Raw genomic sequence first — 16,304 nt, 5'->3', positions numbered from 1 at the left:
CAGTGAATGCAGGGCTCCTGTCTTCTAGGTTGGGCTTAACTGTTCTGGGTGGAGAGATTGCTGAAGGCTGCAGTCTGTTGTGGTTCTGAGGATTCATTGGTAACTCCCCTTCTAATATTGATTTCCCATTATGAATCAAAGGAATCCGCTAGAGTAGCTCCCAATTTTCTTCTGCAACTCCCTGTGATGGTTGCTGAGCACCCTTACTGTTCATCCTCTCTTTCACCAAATCTGTGCACCACATCTCAGTGCACTGTAAAGAGGCAAGTTCTTGCTTTTTGCATTAGCAAATATCAGTTATTCAGTCTTTTAATTACCTCTCCAAAAGAAGTAAGTCTGAGATTTTTCCAGATGGCTTTTTTCTAGTTGCATAGTTGTACCTTCTCCCCTTCCTGGATGGCCATGTAATTCTTTTTTTTCCCATTGCTTCAAGTTCCTTGCTCACTGCAGACACAGCTATCTTCACACCTTCGGCAATGCAGCCCTCAGGTGTCTGATATAAGATTCCACAATGCCTCTCATCTCTGTGAGTCCATAGAGAGATTCTTGCTATCTGAACATCAGGTCATAGGCAAGGATGGGTTTGTGAGGTTCAAAAATGAATTTTCGGGAGAGCACTGGCTAGTTGAGCGCTGGTTGGTGTTACAGGCAAGATAACAGAATACTCTCTTTTTATTCCAGTCTCATTGGTCTTCATAAGTCTGTACGCTTGCAAACGATACTGTTTACTCTCTTCCCTCTCCCACTGCTTGCAGAATGGGTAGCACTGGTCCTCATCCTGGTTACCTGGAGTTATCAGCAAACCTTTTGTAATAGACAGGATTAAAATTCATTCCCCTGATCACTACAGATGAAGTATGGTGGGCCAAACTGCAACACTACATGCTAAATAATTGCGCCCATAACTTATTAGACTTTTTATCCTTCCATAGGTGTTCTACCATATAATTTGAGAAACTAATATATAGTACCTTGCACATACTGATTTTTAGCTGGTATCTCTGGTACTGAGGCTTTCAAATCAAATTGAATAATCTCCCAGGACTCAACAGGTTGGAGTATTCCCCATTAAGGTATTCTGCCTCTCTTTGTGAACGCTTTCTTCCTCAATGGGTAAGATAGGAAGGTACCCAGGGTTTAAATCTGAAGTCATAACCACCCAAAAAATTGTTTTTTCATTCTCCAGGTGGCCTGATGCTTCAGTATTAAGAAGGAACTCCAGTATTGTTCTCGGAAAGCCAGCTAGCGAGATTATCTGTTTACTTCTGTTTAGCTGCAAGTTCAACAGATCAATGGATAATCATTTGTGGACATTGCTGAATCTCTTGAGCCTGGAGTTGCTTTGGTAAGTGCGTTTTTGTACTGAAAGTAGTCCCAAGACCAGATGAAGTTTATTCTCCTTGCCCTTACCCAGCTGAGAGCATCCATAACCACATGCTGTTTTCCAGGTTTTTAGTGAACCGTGAATGTATATAAACCTGAACAACACTTTCAAAAGTCAAGCCTGGGAAAGTAAATTCCTAACTGTTAAAAATGATAGACTGAACAGAGACACTGGATTTATAGCTTATTACAACAATTTGAAACCTATGAACCCTATCACTGAAGATGAATCACTGGACCACTCTGCCTTGAATGGTCCCTTACAACACGTGCTATCTGTGCTAACAATAAATGCCACCCTGCATTTAACTGTGGTACTAGAAGAGCTCTGTGTATAGCTTGAAAGCTTGTCCCTTTCACCAACAGTATCCAATATAATAAAAAAAAATACCTCACCCACTTTGTCTGTCTCTCCTATACCCTGAAAAAGCTACAACAACGCTTCATCTAACGTATATTCATACCATTTCTGAATCCACTTCTAGAAGCATTCTTCTGAATTGTGCTTTGTAAGGAGCCACTGCAGGACACTGTGGTCTGTGTGAACTATGAATTCCACTCCAACCAAGCAAGAACAATAGGCCTCCACAAACCTCAGACACTCCAGTTTTACAGCTGCACACTGGTTTACTTCTCATATAATTTTTGGCCACTAGTCTGTGCCTCCCAAGCATGTAAATTTCTTCAAGTGCAAATTGAAACGCAGGCTTTGATGCTTCATGAGTTACCACAAAAGGATGAAATGGATCCATGAGTTTAAGCACAGTATAATTTAGAAGCTTTTCCTTTTGTGGCTCACATGCTTTTTGGAGTTGCTTTGTTTAGTCAAAGTTGCTGTTTGTTAGCTGGTATTTCATCACTGGAGACTTGGAGAATTTTTTTCACAAGCCTTCTGTGAAATGCACAGAGACTAAAAAGCACTGTAATCCCTCTAGGTTTGCAGGACCTTTATAGAATGGAGTTCTAGTCCTTTATATAATGTTCATTTCCTGTGATATGGGTTACAACCATTACTCAGTGGCTATGTTTTAGGAAGGTGATGGGACTCCTTGAAAATGGACAATTGTTTCTTTCAAGTTTAAATCCTGAATCCTTATAAAGCTTTAAAATTCTTTTCATTCCTACCAGATGGTCATCTCATGTTTTCTGGCAACAAATGGAATAATTTAAATAAATGAAGATGTCTCCAGCTCTGAACAAGTGGGCAAAATCATTCACTAACCTCTGTAATGTGCCTGCTACATTTCTAAATCTGAAAGGCATTTTGCAGAGATGAAACAATTCACAGGGTGTTAAGGCAGTTTTGTCCTTGACCTTCACATGCCACTTTAATCTGATGTTATTTAGACATCAAATTAAATATTTTACTTTAGGCATTTGTCCTAGGGGTCTGCTATGTGGGGAGGTGGGTAATTATACTGAACACTCTGTGAATTAAGTCTCCTGTAAGCCTCATGAATCTTCAAGTCTTCACAGTTCCAAGTGAATATGCCCAAAATAACACAGATTACTCAGTCAGATCATCCTCCATCACACAATTTTCTTTCATTATTACCTGATAAACCAGAGAATCTGAAGTGGGGGCAACCTCATGGGAGTACTTCTTGACTTAAGTACAATTCAGTGTTGCCCCCAATTATACCTCACAAACTCTTCATTATTTCTGCAGAATATACTAACATATAATGGCTACGTCTACACGTGAAGCCTACATCGAAGTAGCCGAAATAGGCTATTTCGATGAATAACGTCTACACGTCCTCCAGGGCTGGCAACGTCGATGTTCAACATCGACGTTGCGCAGCACCATATCGAAATAGGCGCTGCGAGGGAACGTCTACACGCCACAGTAGCACACATCGAAATAAGGGTGCCAGGAACAGCTGCAGACAGGGTCAGAGGGCGGACTCAACAGCCAGCCGCTCCCTTAAAGGGCCCCTCCCAGACACACTTGCACTAAACAGCACAAGATACACAGAGCCGACAACGAGTTGCAGACCCTGTGCATGCAGCATGAATCCCCCACTGCAGCAGCAGCAGCCAGAAGCCCTGGGCTAAAGGCTGCTGCCCACGGTGACCATAGAGCCCCACACGGGCTGGAGAGACAGCATCTCTCAACCCCCCAGCTGATGGCTGCCATGGAGGACCCCACAATTTCGACGTTGCGGGACGCGGATTGTCTACACAGTCCCTACTTCGACGTTGAACGTCGAAGTAGGGCGCTATTCCGATCCCCTCATGAGGTTAGCGACTTCGACGTCTCGCCGCCTAACGTCAAAGTTAACTTCGAAATAGCGCCCGACGCGTGTAGCCGCGACGGGTGCTATTTCGAAGTTAGTGCCGCTACTTCGAAGTAGCGTGCATGTGTAGACACAGCCAATGAGAGCAGTCGCTCTAACCTCTTGCTTTCTATGGTTACTTCTATCAAGCCATAAATTTTATGACTGGGCTGTCTCACAGCTCTTGAGCGCTGGTCTTGTGAAAAGCTTTGAGATACCGACTAGCTTGGATGCTATCCCCTTGGTTCTGATTTTTCACTTGCTGCACTTCCTGGCCTGTCACATCAATTACTCTTACTCTGAACTCACCCCTTGGTCCACCTCAAAATGGATTTTTGCTAAACAGCATTCCTAAGTGGATACTGTTAGATTCAAGCACCTTTTCAGGTTCACTGCAATATTCCTTTACCTACAGGGCTATTATAGTATGATAGATTAGCTTCACCGCAACTTTATTCCAAGCTATTACAGGGAGCTCTTCCTCTCTGACATCCTTTAGGCAGGGTAAAAATGCAATTTCCTGTAGCCTGGCTATCTGAATGCTCATTGTCTGCAAAATTTGAGTCAGTCCCATATTCAAAATTCACTGAAGTGCACACTGTCAAAGTCACCATTTATTTGAAATGAAACATTTGGCTGATATTTCCAGCAAATCTTTATTCAGAAATTATTGTGCTCTCCCTGGACGTCTGAAAGGGTCAAAGTCATGCTCCTGAATAAATCTTAATGATCCATTCTTACAACATGGGTGGACCAGTAGTCCAATCACTGATGTAAATTAATACTAGAATCATTTGAAAAGAAGAAATGGGCCAACAGTATGTGTCTTCACACACCCTTTGTTGAACTGGCTGGCCTACAGAACACAGTGACAGTAAGAAAATTTTTGAACCCCCCCACATTTGTTGTGTATTGGCATTAGCTGAATGAAGCACAATAAGGCTATGGCCACACAGCCAAGTTTTTCAAGATAACAGCTATTATTTTGAAATACATTTGCTGTCATCTACCCTATGCACACACTATTTCAAAACAAATTCAAAAAGTGGGTGCATTATTTTGAAATCAGTAAACCTCATTGCAGAAAGAATAGCTCCTACTTCAAAATACCTGTTTTGAAATCGTTGCTGTTAAGACATGGGATAGCACTTATTTCAATATAGCTATTTCAAAATAAGTGCTATTCACTGTGGCCATTTCTACACAGGCCACTTCCTTGAGAAGTGACATGCTAATACAGGGAGCAAAATATGCCAATGAGGTGCGGATGCAAATTCCCCACTCCTCATTAGCATAGTGCCACGTGATTTGGAGTCCAGAAGACCGTTCTTCCGGACTCCAAAATGCCATGTAGAAGTGCGGCCGCTGCTTCTGGAAGGAAGTCCTTCTTCCGGAGGCCCCTTCTTCACCGCACTTCTACACGGCATTTTGGAGTCCGGAAGAATGTCTTCTGGACTCCAAATCATGTGACATTATGCTAATGAGGCACAAGGAATTTGCATCTGCACCTCATTAGCATCTTTCGCTCTCTGTATTAGCACGTCACTTCCAAAGGAAGTGGCCCATGTAGAAACGGCCTGTGGCTGTGTCTACACATGCTGCTGCTTCTTCCCAAAATTTTGAGGAAGAAGGGGCTTCCAGAAGGAAGGTTTCTTTCTGAAAGATTCCTGCAGGCCACATGTCTGCATGTGTACTTTGGAGTCCAGAAGAGCTTCTTCTGGACTCCGAACCACATGCCAATATACTAATGAGGCTTGGAAATTTTGCATCTGTGCCTCATTAGCAGCTTCTGGATAGCTCATTACCATGCTGCTTCTGGAAGAAGCGGCACGTGTAGACACAGCCTGTAAGTATGTCTACACTAGCCCCCTCCTTCAAAGGGGGCATGCTAAGCAGGTGGGTCGGAGGAGGCTAATGAGGTGCTCCGATGCATATGTAGCACCTCATTAGCATAATACCCACTGCAGGAACTTTGAAGTTGCTAACTTCGAAGTGCTGACAGGCAGCATAGCCGCGGGCGCTTCAAAGTACATGCTGAACTTCGAAGTTCCCTTATTCCCAAAACATTTGGTTTGGGGAAGAACGGGCTTTCAAAATCAGGGGGTCCCCATTTGAAAGGCCCCTGGCTTCACAGGCAGTGTGCACTTTGAAAGTGGTACTTTCTAATGTTGTGCAGCTGCCATTATGCTAATGAAGTGCTGCATCCTCAAGGCAGTGCCCCATTAGCATCTGGCGAAATCCCTCATTAATACGCCCCTTCCAAAAGGAGGGGGCTAGTGTAGCCACAGCTTGTGCGTAGCAGCCCTTTTTCCAAATAGCTATTCCAGACCAGTATATTTCAAAATAAGGTTGCTGTGTTGACATAGGCTAAGAGAATGGGTAGGATAAACAATATGACATGCAGGAAGAAGTGGAAATACATTGACATCCCAGCTGAGGAGGGAAACAAGACAGATGTCTCTTCCCTAATATTTTTCTATCCTATCCTCCTTAATGTGGCTGAATTCTATGGACTTCTTAACTTTTGAGTTCCCGTTGTCCCAGTTTGCTAATGTGACTGCACTCCTGTGTGACTATATGCCTTGTTTTCAACTCACTCAAGACCCTTAGTTCCAATCACCACCTACTTTAGAACCCTGACTGCTTTTTACTGCAGTATATTCTGTTTATTTTTCTCATTTTAGTTGTTTTTCCTTTTTTACCATTTGAATGCCAAAGTAGGATAACATCTGGCAGAAAGTAAACACAACGCAAGACAGATGAGCTAAACACACAGCTATCAAGGGAGCTGTTTACAAAACAATTATTAGGTGAGTGTAGAATTTTAGTTTCATATCCTTTTTGTTGTTTTTGCTTCATTGGTTTTGATGAGATATTTGGATATGAATTATCTAATTCAAAATTACTGCAGCAGAAAGAAGAAAGAAGATTCCTACGTATCTGGAATATTTACAAAGTACAACCCAGAGATACCTGAATAGTGCTATTAATTCCAAAGACTTGGCTCTATGATTGATCATTTTCTCTCAAGTGGAAATGAATTATGAGGCCTGCAGTTATCTAGTTAGCCACTTGCCTGGTCTATGCACTTGTGTAAGCTTATACACTTATTATTTATTACAGTAGCATTTGGAAGCCCAATTGAGATGATTTATATAAAATGTAACAACTTTAAAGACAGACTGAGAGCCACCCACCCCAAAATAGCTGATAACCTATTAGTTAGGATGCTCATGTGACAGAGAAGAGATCTGAATACAAGTCCTTGACCCAGAGTGGACATTCAGACCTCCGTCTCCTGTGTCCCAGGTAAGTGCCCTAACCATTGGCTAAGGGGGAGAACAAACACATATACGTGTATGCATAGAATTGCAGGACTGAAGTAGTCATTTCAAATATGTTGACAAATTCAGAACATTTTTGGAATCAAATTGAAGATTTTCCCAGATTTTTTATTTGTTGGCTGAACAAACAAACAATTATTCACTCACCTTCTTGGTGGAGCTTCTGCTCTTCATTGCTATTGTGTGGAATCCTGCCCCATGCAGTGTAATTGGTGCCTACAGTGATGGGGAGTATTGACCCTGTTGTGGGCCAAGAGGAATAGATCAATCACTGTGGGCCCAAGTCGCCACACTCTCTTTACTCCAGCTGTGCATGCTCCAGGAAGGAGGGTCAGATACAAGGAAGAAGCCCAGCTCTATTTGGGTTGGCTGAGGAGAAGGAAGGACATGCTCCTGCAGAAGCACCTGAAACTTTCAAAGTGGTAATGGCTGTTGAACTGGGCTATCTTGCAGATGACTAGATAGCCACAGGGGAAGCTAAACTGCTGTCAACCAGAGAGAACCTGAAATGCACCTCATGGTAGGAACTGACCCTGTCAAAGTAAGTGGAAGTTGGTGCTTGAACCCTTAGTAAGGAATCCTCTGACTTCATAGGGCCTGAGTTGGAACCTGGTGGAACAGGATGGGCCTAGGTTCCTCAACCCCACCCAACTTGTCACTAGCCGTAAATTTTGTTTGTTTTTGCCTGCCACAGCCAGGAGCTTGAGAGGCCATAGATGGCTTGTTCTTCCCTACAAAATGGAGCTATACATTGACTGTTTTGCCCACCCAAAGTTGCTGTGTGCTCGCTCTCATGAGGAGTTTCAGACTGCTTGGTTATTCAGTCCCGTCTAGAGGCTATAGACTGTTCATTTTTCCCTGCCAAGAAAACCAAATCCTCTAATAGTTACTGTCTAACTTCGCCAGGTAGCTCAGAGGTTACAGACTATTTGCCCTACCACTGCCCAGGGGCAGCAGGTAGGCATTTGCTTGATGCACTAGGGGTCCTGAGACCATGTTGTTTAAAATACATGATTTCACAGGCAGTTAGATGACTATGGCGGGATGTATCACCCTGCTTTGAGCCACCGTGGGTGGCCCCGCTCAACAAACTGGGCCCCCATCACACCTGCTATCTGAATTAGTAAAAGTTTCACCTGTTGTTCATTGAATGTGATGAACTGTATAATAATAAGTGGTTATGGTGTGCATGTTAGAATTCGACTGAAAATGAGCTTTTTTCCCATGTGGAAGGTTTTGCTGAAAATGAAAAACGTTCAGTGAGAAATTGAAAATTTTTGTCCTGGAAATGCTGAAATGATGTGCCTCCTGGAAGCTGGAATTTGGATACTCATGATCTCATTTTCTCTATGGGTCAAGATGTCTGGTTACACTGCTTTTCCCCGAATGCACCATGGTCTGCCTTTTTGATAAGAGCATAGAGTGCATCATGGGAAGATGAAGTCTAGCTGAGGAGCTGGCACACAGAGGGGTCAAGGACCACATGGCAACGCAAGTACACTGTGAATCATAATATGTCAGTTGTTACCTAAACTATTTGTTTTTAGCAGAAAGACATTTTTTTTTCATGTTTATAACATTCAAGATCGTGGTTTTTTAATTAAAAAAAATCACAGCTTTCCCATGGGAAACAGATTTTTGGAAAAAAAACCTGTATCAAAACCATAATATTCTGTTGAGGAAGAGTTTCATTTAAAAATATTGAGCAGCCTTAGTATGTATGTCTATCACTGTCTATTGAAGGAAATCAAGTATCACTGTTTATTAAAACATACACACTATGGAAATACTGTAACACAATTCTGTAAAACAGACAAGGTGATGCTAATGTTATCTACTATATAACAATTGTATCATACAATTTTATACAATTTAGTCTGTGCAAGATATTTTACTCTTGATTTACGCATTCCTTTTCTCTTCAAGGGGGAAGACATGCTGATGTTCTTCAGGAATTCTTAACTGCTTCCAAAAATGATAAAAAAAACCTGTAACTTAACTATGGCTTAATTATGTGGCTTTTTGTAATATAATCATAGTACTTTTACTGTCACTAAAAATCCTAAAATATTAAACTGGACTGCAGTAATTATCTTAAACTCTTTAACACTGTTGTCAGGTTTAATGCTCGAGTTTATTACTGTGACACTAAAAATAAACATAAATCTAATTTTAAACTGCCATCAAAATAGTAACACATCAATGTATAACATTAGAGTCCTGTTCTGCATTTCTTGCAAACTATATATGGTTATATCCTATTTTCACAGAGAGGTGGATGCATCTGACATTCCAGATAGAATACCTTGCTTTTTAATTCTCTATTCAGATAATATAACTTTTCTCATGTCATATAGAAATTCTTTGATTCTTGATTGTCACTCAAGTTGCCCAACACTGAAATCAGCTTGAATTTAAAGTACTGGCCTATTGTTATTTTCTTCATACAACATTAAATAAAAGTATATCTGTGTCTGTCTAGCACGTTTATGTGCCTGATCTCACTCAAATTAGAGAGATGTCTAAAGCTGGTATTCAGAACAGTCAATATTATAATTCTGATGTAAATGTAATGAATTCCAGTCTTTTTCTAAAGTAGTTTCGTTTTCTTTATTAAATGTAATCAAATCTCAGTGTAAAGGCAAATTATTGTTCATTATGCCAAAATGCAAATGAAATAAATATATTTATTGGGTGCTAGTAATTATCATAATAATTCTATCTGGAATCAGCAGTTTGATTTCAAAAATATCCTTTGAGAGAAAACAAGAAACACTCACAGGAGTGAAGCACTAAGAAAAGATTTGCGTTCCCATAATTAGGAGCCAATATAAAGGAGTTCTTCCCAGGTCTCTGTTTGAGATTATTGGCATGTATACATGGCAATTTCTGCCCCCAAAGGCATCATTCTAATCATATAATTTAATAGGAGTGAACAAAATCCAAGTAAATTCAGCAGTTGGGGGTCATTACGTAGAAAATAGCCAATCAGCTACAATGAAAGTATTAAAATAGACTGTGCTCTACCTCAGTTCGTCCCAGCCCATTTTTTTTTCTTAGGTGGACCACAGGTTTTTATTTTGTTTTTGCTGTCTGTTTAAAGTGAAAAGGACGGGTCACTTGTTCTTCTTAATCCATGTAACGCACATTAAGATTGAATTCTCAAAACTAACGTCTTTAAAATTGCACCTCAGTTGTCTTTCATTCCCGCGTGCATAGAGTCCTACAAGTTGATGCACAAATTCAGAAGTTGGGATAAGGCCCCTTTTTTCCATTTTGATTCTCTTTTTAGAAAAGTGATGTTTGCTCATCCAGAGAGGAGCACATAAGCCTTTTCTAACAACATTGTAGCATTTTATTTTATCACTATAAAATACAATATCTTGATACCATTGATTTATTGACAAAGAACAGAGGGTGGCTTTATTTTTCACTATGATGAATTTTTGCATTTCAGATGAAAGGTGTTATTTACAAGTTACCATTGAATGTTTGCTGTAGTTTCAGTTGTTCTGCATAGTATACCATGAGCCTATTGAAGGGTAGGGTGACCTTCCATTCCATATTTGGCAGGACGGTCCCATATTTGGGACACCAAAAAAAAAATCCCTACTTATTTTTTAAAATGGACTAATTATCCCGTATTTGGGCTGTCTCCCACTGACCTTTTCCGCCAGCAGCTGTGCAGGCGCAGAGAGCACTAGGAGAGTGGAGAGCACTAGGTCACTTCCACAAGCCTTGCAGAAATGGGAGCGGCTGCTGCTTCCCGGGGGCTTGAGGAGCACCGGTGGCTGACATTCCCTGGAGTTCAGGGAGCGCTGGGGGCTGGGGGCTGCTGCTTTCCTGGGGCTCCCTGAAAGTGCCAGCAGCTGCCACTTCCCCAGGGACGACTGGGGGCTGCCACTTCCCTGGGGCTCCTGGAGAGCGCTGGCAGCTGCCGCCTCCATATTTGGCACAGGGAGATATTATTGCCCTATTGAAGGGAGATGCACCACATATCTTATCTCCCCTATTGGATGCACAACTATGAAAAAAATTAACATTGTGAAGCAAAAGAAACAAATATTTGCTCCCCTTCTCTCTACTTTTCAGTGAATGTCCTAGTTATCACCAAGATAGGTACATTGTACCTGCATTGTATGTTTATATCTCAGTTCAACATCTTCAACAACAATAAGGTTTTCTACTCTGGATAAGAACTTCAGTGGTGCTCTCCTCGCACACCTCTGAGTTATTCACAACCTCAAGAGTGAATCATTGTTTCCACAGGTGGTGCATTAATCTCTGTTTCTGTGAGACGGTCCTCTGGCTCCACACCACCCATTCCACCAGAACCACAGGGATCCCCTCCATCTCAGTGCTAAAGGAGCCCTGGGTGTATTGCCCTAAGTGCTGGCCCACCTACAAAGCTGCTCCAATTCCTCAGCATTTTGAAGGATTCGGTGGAACAGCAGTTCTCCTCCCCTACTAGTGATGTATGTTAGTACTGAGTTGAATTTTCATGCACAAATGGAGCCAAATTCTGTTCTCAGAGCACCACAGTTCTAGAATAACTCTATCGAAGAAATGGCAAATGGCAGCAGTATTCACAAATACCATAGCCAACTAACCATATAAAGTCCAGAGAGGCATGTGCATGTGAACACCTTACTCACCTCGTGTGATCAGTTGATGGCCTGTGGTTTTCTTCCCCAGGATGGATGGTTGTTCCTTTTCCAAGGCCCCACTGGAATGCATTAATGGAATGGACTGAAACAGTTGCTGCTGCGACTTCTGTTGCTGGTAGATACCATTCACATAATTTTCCACCTTCAAAATCACAAACTTCCATGGCTTCAAAAGACAAAATTAGAAATTACAGCATGTCTCTACAAACTTGGAAAGAACTGGCAGTTGATGTCAAGGTCTAGTTAATATTGGTAAAAGAAAGACTTGCAGTTTAGCTTCTTTGATGACTATTTATATAGTATCAACAAGTGTGGTTTTTCCTGTTGTTACAATACCAATGCTACTATATTATTGACTAAGGAAGACATTCTAACCTTGGGACAACAGAAATTATCTGAGTTCTTATTCACCTTGCTTTCTAACATCATATCATATTATATATGGAAAGGACCTGTCTCCTCTGGTGATGTCATATCCCAAAATACAAGTGTATTAGTGTGGTAGCAGCTTTATGGAAGAGAACTCAAAAAGCAATTTTGTTATTTTAAACAACTCAAATCCTACCTGAATTTTCCATAATAATGCTGCCATTTGGCTGTGGAAGCAAAATATTGACTCACAGCCTTATCTGAGTATTATTTTAGCTTCCTGTGCCTTAAGATGGGAGAAATGAGTATTGTCATTGTCATTTACCACTCACTTTCCCCCTCTTCCCCAACAGATATAAGGGGAAGAATCTAATTGTCACTTCCATTACTTTAGGAACTGATCACCTACAGTGTAACTTCAGAACACCTTGTGGAAAGACAATTTGCCTTTGTGGTTCAGGATCCTAGTCAGGCTCCAGGACATTCAAACAGATTAGTACACTTTAGCTCAGGAGACCACTCTGAGGATTCTACAGGGGAATATGCAAATTGCATTGATAACCCATAGAGCGTGTAATGGCAGGTGTTGGTAAGAGTGTGTATACTCTTACAGTGCTGCAGTTGTAACACCACGGTGCTATCTACACAGATAGAAAACCTTTTCTCGTCAACATATATACTCTATTTCCCCAAAAGACAGATGGGAGGGCGTCTCCTGTTGACCTATCAACATAACACTGTCTACAAGGAGGGTTAGGTCAGTATAACTGCTTTGCTCAGTGATATGACCAGGCCTGCCCACAGGGGTGGCAAAGCAGGCAGTTACACCAGACCTGGAGTTTCAAAGGGGCCAGGAGCTTTGTACGCCTTACAACATCTCTGACTCCTATCTTACAAAGCTGAAGATTATTCTTTCTTTGGGGAAGCTTACATGAAGATTAGTACCATGATCCAAACACAGGTTAGCAAATAAATATATGTGCTAATTAAATATTTTAATGTCTCAGAGTAAACATGATAATCATTAGTTCACTGACCACAAGAGGACTCATCAGACTTATCAGAGCAGTCAGGTCTGAAATCACATCTCTGGATCTTCTGGATGCAATGGCCAGTCGCTCTACAGACAAATTCTTCCTCTGTGCAATTGTGCATAGGGAGTGTTGCAGGAACTGAAGTTCCCAAGGATGTGGTTGAGATAACTGGCAAATTTCCTTGTGAAAAAAAAAATCAAGCAATGTCTTTATTCAACAGTTCTTTGATCTCTGCATCTGAACTGTGAAATTGCTGTGGGCATCTAACCCTATCTAATCTTCCTTTGTTATTATCTCCTTGCTGTTCAGTCCATTAAAAAAACAGAATAAATTACTTTGAGAATCTTCTTCCTGTCCCACTACTCTGATAATGTCGTGACAATTTCCTCTCCATCAGTTCCGTCCTCAAAAGGTTTAAATTACCTAATTCCCACAATCTACTACCAGCATCTGGCAGTCAGAGGACAGGGACACCCAGATCATGGGATTACATCCCTGACCATCTTGGCTAATTGCCAGTGATGGACCTGTCCTAGATAAATTTATATACTTCTTTTTGAACCTCATTATAGTTTTGGCCTTCAAAACAGCCCACAGCCATGAGGTCCACAGGTTGATTGTGCATGATGAAATATTCCCATTTGTTTACTTTAAACATGCCGCCTATTCATTTAATTGTATGACCGCTGGTTCTTTCTTTATGTTAAGGAGTAAACAATTTTTTATTCACTTTCATGATTTTATGGACTTCAATCATTTCCCATGAGTCATCTATTTTCCAGTCTGAAACATTGCAGCCTTTTTAGTCTCTCTCCATAAGAAAGCTCTTCCATGCCCTTAATCATTTTGTTGCTGTTTTCTGAACCTTTTCCAATTCCAATATATATATATATATATACACATATTTTTTTTTCAGATGGAATGACCACATATGCAGGCATAACATGGATTTATATGGAGGCATTAGGATATTTTCTATCTTATCACCTATCCCTTTCTTAATGATTTCCAACATTCTGTTAACTGTTTTGACTGACAGTCCACTTTGAGCAGCTGTTTTCAAAGAACTATTCACAGTGACTCCTAGATCTTTCTTTGAGTAGTAACCATTAATTTAGATCTTATCATTTTGCAAGTAGAAGTTTGGATTCTGTTTTTCAATGTTCATTCCTTTACATTTACCAATATTGATTTTCATCTGCATTTTTTTTTGCATAGTAACCCAGTTTTGAGAAATCATTTGTAATTCTTCAGTCAGCTTTGGACTTAACTGTCTTAGGAAATGCTGTCTCCTCTGCATATTTTGTCTCCTTACTATTTACCCTTTTTGCAGCTCATGTATGATTTTCCTATTTTTCCTTTTTTGGCCATTTTCAGTCTCACATATTTCTTCACTCAAACTCACCATTGTTTGTGTTGAAGCCCTGTTCTTTGAAGCTATATAATTTGGAACAGAATTCTTAATGCTTTCCAAATCCTTATCTATTTTTATATATCACCTGAAAACATTAGCTCCCTTGTCTTTCTCTCTTAATTGTCCTCCATCTCCACCTCTGCAGATATTTTTACATTAACTTTGTTTCATTTAACTGTATACACTGTCTTGGGATACTGTTGTGGGAAAGATGCTATACAAAATAAAACGTTATTGTACTCTATTTAGATTTTGATTAGAAAAGGAGAAATGATCCTTGACAAAAGCATATAGTATGCCCTATCATTTTGCATATTATATTCTTTGTTAATAGCTTTGCCTAGGAGAAGTTATTGCATGTTAAAAAAAAATTAATCCACAAGAGGTTCTGTTAAGACAAAAATTCCAGGAAAAATCATTTTGCAGAAAAATGTCTGCTGATCTACTGCTGTCAGGAAGTATTGACAGTCAGTTGTCAGACCATATGTTACACTTTATCTTCTTCTGCAGCTAACGCTAGACCTCGTGGAAGCTTTTTTTGTAAATTGAATATGGCAGGCATGGAATTTTGTAGATGTCTTGGGACACAAGGTATGATGTTTCTGTAGACATTTTAAAACACTAGATAGTGAAGACGTCAGGCAGTATGATTCAAACTGTTTGTGCGCTACAATGTGACTGTTTGATTGCTTTGTTTTGACACTATCGGAATAATGTCTGAATTAAAACTGATTATGCCCATTTGCATGTGCACAGACACTCCTCTCTCTGTCAATCAAAGGATGGAATTATTTTTACCAAGTGAAATTTTAACATATTTACACCACTTTATAAGTTTTTTGCTCCTTTGAGAAATCAAGTTACTTTGTTGCTGGTAATGGAAAATTAATTCCTGCGACTACCTGCTAGAGCTGCTGACTTTTCCCCCTTCACCTTCAGGAACAGGAATTTCCATCTTATAGAGCTTATTTTCTAGATAGTATCTCCAGACATCTGAGCACAGTTTCTTCCCTTTGCTCATCTGACTTGATCTTAGACCTTAAGCTCAAGTGAATATCTCAGGAGGCACTTCCTTGCTTTATCACATCAAGAATCAAGATACATAAAAGGAGCCATTTGTATCAGACCAAAGGTTCATCCTGTCTTCCAACAGCAGGCAATGACAGGTGCTTCAGAAGGAATGAACAGACCAAATAATCATTGTCACATTTTCTGTCTTTCACTAATTGCTTTTCAGATTTCAATTTCGTCAATATTTCCTTTCTGTACTCAGTAAGCACACAGTCTCGAACCTGCTTGAAGACATTCTCAGGATATCACTGGCTAACTGCTACCAGCAGATGGTGAAAGATTCGTGGTTGTAGGGTTGGGCAGATGGAAAAACTTGTTGGGATTTAATTGTTAGGACAGATAAGGTTTGAGCTAGTTTTCATTTTACAGAATAAGTTCCTCCACTGATGATACAAGCAAAATGAATCAGTTACCAGTCCCTGGGGTCTTGGTGCAAAGGGATTTATATTTTATTTCTAACTTTGTTCTCACCATTGTAAAGGTTACAATCTGTAAAGGACAAATCATCGATTCCTATGTCACCACGGAATCCATCTCCCACAGTGCCTTCCACCAAGATCTAGGAAAACAATAATTAAGAAATCATTTGTCAGGATGCAGTAGAATTTTACTTGTCATTAGATGATAGAAGAGCCATTTACTAGGTTTCATGATTTGCAAAATTATCTTAAATTTATTCTTATGGAGATACTGTATTTGGTAACAGTTTGTGAAAGAGACTAATCGGTACCATTGCTCTCAGA

At 40.4% G+C, this 16,304-nt stretch overlaps 1 protein-coding gene across 1 annotated transcript in view; it reads right to left on the bottom strand.

Annotated features, from left to right (window-relative positions):
* MALRD1 (MAM and LDL receptor class A domain containing 1) overlaps positions 1 to 16,304 on the bottom strand; it is a 532,671-nt gene that overhangs the window by 319,821 nt on the left and 196,546 nt on the right. The window contains exons 20-22 of the mRNA XM_074985504.1: positions 16,033 to 16,120; positions 13,080 to 13,256; positions 11,662 to 11,839 (exon numbers count right to left, since the gene is read on the bottom strand). Coding sequence (XP_074841605.1) covers positions 11,662 to 11,839; positions 13,080 to 13,256; positions 16,033 to 16,120 — 443 coding nt within the window. The remainder of the gene's footprint in view (positions 1 to 11,661; positions 11,840 to 13,079; positions 13,257 to 16,032; positions 16,121 to 16,304) is intronic.

The sequence above is a fragment of the Carettochelys insculpta genome, chromosome 2 (genome assembly GCF_033958435.1).
Source record: "Carettochelys insculpta isolate YL-2023 chromosome 2, ASM3395843v1, whole genome shotgun sequence".
NCBI classification, from domain to species: domain Eukaryota; kingdom Metazoa; phylum Chordata; order Testudines; family Carettochelyidae; genus Carettochelys; species Carettochelys insculpta.
This window is presented reverse-complemented; position numbering and strand designations above follow the sequence as displayed.